Source organism: Sinocyclocheilus rhinocerous, unplaced genomic scaffold (assembly GCF_001515625.1).
Source record: "Sinocyclocheilus rhinocerous isolate Xijiao unplaced genomic scaffold, SAMN03320098_v1.1 scaffold2264, whole genome shotgun sequence".
Taxonomy (NCBI): Eukaryota; Metazoa; Chordata; class Actinopteri; order Cypriniformes; family Cyprinidae; genus Sinocyclocheilus; species Sinocyclocheilus rhinocerous.
Window position 1 is genome coordinate 445,933 of NW_015665058.1, and position 5,481 is coordinate 451,413.

The 5,481-nt window shown below is 35.1% G+C and overlaps 1 protein-coding gene across 1 annotated transcript in view; it reads left to right on the forward strand.

The window, feature by feature from the left end:
- LOC107731100 (piezo-type mechanosensitive ion channel component 2) overlaps positions 1-3,451 on the forward strand; it is a 173,300-nt gene extending 169,849 nt beyond the window's left edge. The window contains 1 exon segment of the mRNA XM_016542086.1: positions 3,199-3,451. Within this exon segment, the coding sequence (XP_016397572.1) occupies positions 3,199-3,451 (253 nt within the window).
- The last annotated feature ends 2,030 nt before the right edge of the window (positions 3,452-5,481 follow it).

A 5,481-nucleotide genomic window follows, 5' to 3' on the forward strand; every position in this document is an offset into this window, starting at 1 on the left:
AGTGAATAGAGAGCCAACAGTCAACAAAGCAAAGTCCAAAAAACAACTCAGTGACGAACGGGGACCCTCGCATCCAAGCTCAGATCATAGAGGTTGATTAAGGCCATCACAAAAAAACTCTATCAAAAGACAGTCTGGTAAATCTGAATAATGCGCGATTGCTAAATATTCTCGAATATAGTTCTCCAGCAATCGTGGGCCTTGTTTAAGGGCTAATAATATTCGTGCTGTGTCCATACCTGACCAATGTTCCTTTGAAAAGCTGCTGGATCCTTGTGGGGCCGAGTATTCTGTAACAGAGCCGATGAGACGAGAGGCATGCGGGATCCATATGCAAGCTTTTATTTACAGGCATGGTCAACACAGGCAAGAGTCGGACACCAGCAAACAGATATGTTGAGGGCAAGACAAAAGAGTAATCCAAAACAAGCAATAATCCAATCGAGGTGCAAACACAGTCCGAAACAGCAAGGCAAAGGGTAAATCCAAGACAGGCTATAAACTTCAGGGCAGGCAGAGATCAGACAGGACGAGATAACAGGCTAGGATCAAGACACAGGAAAACAGACTATGAACAAGGCTAGACTCAGGAACTTGGAATGGCTCCGTAAAGTAGCTATCCCTAGGTGAGCGATAAATGCTAAGCAATACTCGGCACCTTGAGCAGAATATGAGTGGGTGTTATATAGTGTGTGTAATAGCTTTCAGTTGAGCGTGTGATTGGTTACAGCTGTGTGCAATCAGTGCAATGGATGATGGGAAATGCAGTCCAGGGTGATGTGTAACAGTCTGTGTGGTGTGAGTCAGTATAATGGGAGAGCGACCTCTGGTGGCAATCGGACGGAAGGCCACGGACCGGATTCATGACAATAGAAACAGTAATTTTAAATTGTAACAACATTTCCCAATGTCCACAATTTACTGTATTTTTGATCACATAGATGTCTTGGTGAGCATAAGAGACTTCTTTCAAACAATGGAAAATCTTACTGACCACAAACTTTTCAATGGTGCTGTATACAGTATATATCATTTTTAACCTAAAAACATCTCTGTGTTTTTTTTTCTTCTTCTTTTTCTTATTGTTTCCTTTTTATTTTTGTCCACAACTGAGTTTTCCAGTTGATTTCTCCAGAGTGGAATGACATTTATACATTTCAAAGTGTGGTCTAAATACGGACCAGATTCATGACAAAGGAATAGTTCACCCAATAAAGAAAACTGTCGTCAGCTGTCGTTAAACACCTGTATGACTTTTATACTTCCATGAAACACAAAAGATCTTTTTTATATAATGAAAAATATCAAGCTCCAAAAAAGCACCATAAACATGTCATAACACATACAACCCCATATATATTTTGAAGTCATACAATAGCTTTTTATGAGGAACAGAACAGAATTTGAGTCTCTTTACCCAAACTAGGTTAGGGCTGAATACAAGTGTAGATAGGATTAAAAATGTTTTGTGATCTGATGATTCGAATTACATTCAAATACTTCATAAAAGTAATCCATTTGAATCAAACACACATACATTTGAGTTTTTTTTTTTTTTATGTGCTCTGTGTATGTGTGTTAATCAATGTTTATTTGTGAATTAAATTTGGTCCCACTTTATATTGTGTCCCTAATACCTGTGTACTTAGTAACTAGATGTGTACATAGTATGTAACCACAGTGTAAGTACACATTGGTACATAGTATCTAGATGTGTACATAGTATGTAACCACAGTGTAAGTACACATTGGTACATAGTATCTACAGCTCTAATGTTTGTGTAACTACACATATGTAACAACCCACTGAATGGTATGTGTAAGTACAAATGTGTAACAGGACATTGGTAACAACACTTTTTGGTAATGAAAGTACAAATGTGTAACAGGACTAACAGCACTTTTTGGTAAAGAAAGTGTTACACTTTATATTAGATTTATCATGTAATTACTCTGATGTTACACAGCAGCGGCCAGTAAGTTAGGCTTTACATATAAATTGTGGTTGGTGTCCAGAATGTTACACTTTATATTAAGTGGACAGTTCCTGAGGAGTTACCTTGTAAGTACACTAGTATTACAGTGGTGCACCAACTCCTCCCACTTTACATATCCTACCCATATGTAAAAACCTACCCATTTCCATCCCCTGGATCCCATTTCCACCCCTAAACCTACCCATCTCCACCCCCTGGATCAAATGGTTCCAATTACTTTTATACATATTGTTGTTACAAAATGTAGTTATATAATTCCTGTTACACGAGTACTTAGTGAAGTGAAAAAAAGTTTTGTTACCAATGTCCTGTTCATGTACAATTTGTACTTACACAAACCATCCTGAGGGTTGTTACATGTGTGTAGTTACAGAAATATTACAGCTGTAGATACTATGTACCAATGTGTACTTACACTGTGGTTACATACTATGTACACATCTAGTTACTAAGTACACAGGTCTTAGGGACACAATATAAAGTGGGACCAAAAATTTGGTTGAGTGGACTTTCAACGAGTGGACAAAAATCATGAAAGAATATTAGAAATATAATTTCTGTTTTGAAGACTTAAAAAATCTTATGAGTTTGGAACAACATAAAGGTGGGTAAATGGTGACACAATTCTCCTCATTTTTGGGTGAACTAATCCTTTAATTAAACAACCATTGCACTAAAACAATGTTTGAAGCTTTGCTAGTTGCATGCAACTTTTAAAAAAAAAGGGTATCCAACTGATCAAAAGATGGAAAATAAACAGATCATCTTCAGCACTTCTGCTTATTGTGTATAAGTTCATCAAGTTCATTTTCTTAATAAACAGTAGGCTATTCAACTCAAAACACTGTATTTGTGGTGAGATTCAAATTCAAGTATATGTAGTAGCAACAGTGTCTTTTTTTAGAAATATGAAAATCTGTCACAGGAGATGCATCTAAGATTCCTGAATCCAGGTGTAAACATGTATTATCATGCCTGTAATTCTCACATGTTTTTTTGAACTAACATAGAAAGGAAATACAGTGAATTTACAGACTGTTTAATGCTGTGCAGAGGTGGCATAAATACATTTACAGAAATTACAATTGTAGAAATAATGTTATAAAATTATTGTTTAAAATCTTAAATAATTATTTGAAAAAAATGATGATTTTGAATATGAAATCTCTCCTTTTTTGTTTTCTCTCTATTGACATTGCAGCATTGTGGGTATGTACATGTCTGTGGTGCTGGTCATTGGTAAGTTTGTGCGGGAGTTCTTCACAGGCATATCTCGGTCCATCATGTATGAGGAGCTGCCGTGTGTGGACCGTGTACTAAAACTGTGCAATGATATCTTTGTTGTGCGAGAGACGGGAGAGATGGAGATGGAGGAGCAACTGTTTGAAAAGCTCATCTTTCTGTACCGCTCACCTGAGACCATGATCAAAATGACCCGCAAAAAGAATGAGTAGCTGCATGACATTTCTGTCACAAATATCAACCTCTGCACATCTCAGAAAGACAGAAGTGTCTGCTATAAGGCACCAACCAGAAAGTCATTTTATACACTGTAATGCAGTACTAAGGAATATTTTGGGAATATATTTACATCTATCCATGAGGGTTTTTTGAAGCCCAAAACTTCATGAACTGCATAAACTGAAAAGAGCATCAAAGAAATCATATACATGAATGATGGAGTTTGGATGAAATTATTTATACTCAAATGACTTCACTAGTGGTATATTTGATCAGTAATCATGCAGTGCACGAGTATTCAGTCTTTATGTATTTCAGTTAGCTTCTTCTCAATTAGAATATGTAGGGATATTATTCTTTCATTTCAGTCGGTATGCATATAATAAACCATGGCATGTGTAAAACAACTTGTATTACATTTATCTTGTTGCTTAGTCTTAATGTTCAATTAGCACTTAGCCTGCTATAATAAGTAAAACATATTTGATCTGGAGGAATAACTGTTATATATTCAGAAGTATAGCATTACTGTAATCCAGTCCAGAGGTAAATCATCCTTCTACATGTAAAAATAAATACACTGTACAACTTTTCAGTGTAAATTTGCAGAAATGAACTGGCAGCAACTTCACATACAAAGTACTGTTTATATATATATATATATATATATATATATATTTAGAATTATATTATATTTAGAATTATAGTGTGGTAAAAAATGTCCTGTAAATTAACGGTAAAATACTGGCAGCACATTTGCCTGTAGTACAGTTAATTTTACAGTACTTTACCTACTTTACAGAATGTTACTGTAATGCACTAAATTAAAACAAAATGTATTTCATTTCATTTGCAGAAACTAACTGCCTTAAATTGGCCAACTGCCAATTACGTTTATAAACTAATATTTATAATGTCAGCATATTAGTACCCTGAACTTTTTACATTTAATTCCACTCAAAAAGAAAATCTCTGAAAATTAACTCAATTAAGCAAAATCATTCAAACTAGAAACACCATTTTACCTCTGATCTCTTAGAATTAGCGAAGAGATCACTGCATCAGCAACTCCACAGTTACTGCCTTTAAATAAAGCAAATGAAGCATAACATCAATGTTTCTCTGCTCATCCTTGACTTAAACACAGGATCTACTCTTCAGCATAGTGGTAACCCACAAAACTCAGACAACAGAAACCCTTTAAATCCCAACAAAAAAGAACATTAAACACGAATAGATCACCCCCTATATCATTACATGCAAAAACACTTCATTTCAGCATTTACTCTTCTTTAATCGAGTTCCCAAAACTTTTTTCTATTTAATGCAATGGGATTTCATAGTAATTTTACAGTAAACTACCAGCTGCAGATTTGCCAGTATATTTCTTATTTCTTTGTTTGCTGTAAACTTAATTTACAATTTATTGCTGTTTAAATACATTTCGTAAATGTGTCTCTTTATTTTACACCTTTAAACAACATTATAGAGTACAAATGGTCGGCCTGATGTGTAAGATCATCGACTCTGCATGCGATCCAAATAATGATTGTGTATTAACAGCAAATAGCCCATCTGTGTAACCATCAGAAAAGTTCTGGATGTGATATCTGAATGTAGTGACGAATTAGGAGTTACTGAGGTCCTGTGTATGTATACGTATATAACAGATCTAGATTTATTGGCATAGATTTTCTTTGCTGGCTAGACAGCCTGTAATGTTCTTCACTACTTCAATGTATTCAACAATATTGTGCTCAAAATAAAACGTTGAATCACTTAATTTGTTATTCTTTTGTGACCGATGAAACAATGCTGTGTCTGAGCTCATAAAAAGGAAATTTCACAACTCTGTGCTTTAGGCGGTGAAACAGTTTACATTTAATCATTTAGCAGATGCTTTTATCTGAAATGACTCACAAATGAGGACAATAAAAGCAATCAAACCAAGTGCAACAATATGTAAGTAGTGTGACAAGCCCCGGATAGTCTAATGCAGTACACATAGCAAGGTTTTTGTTTT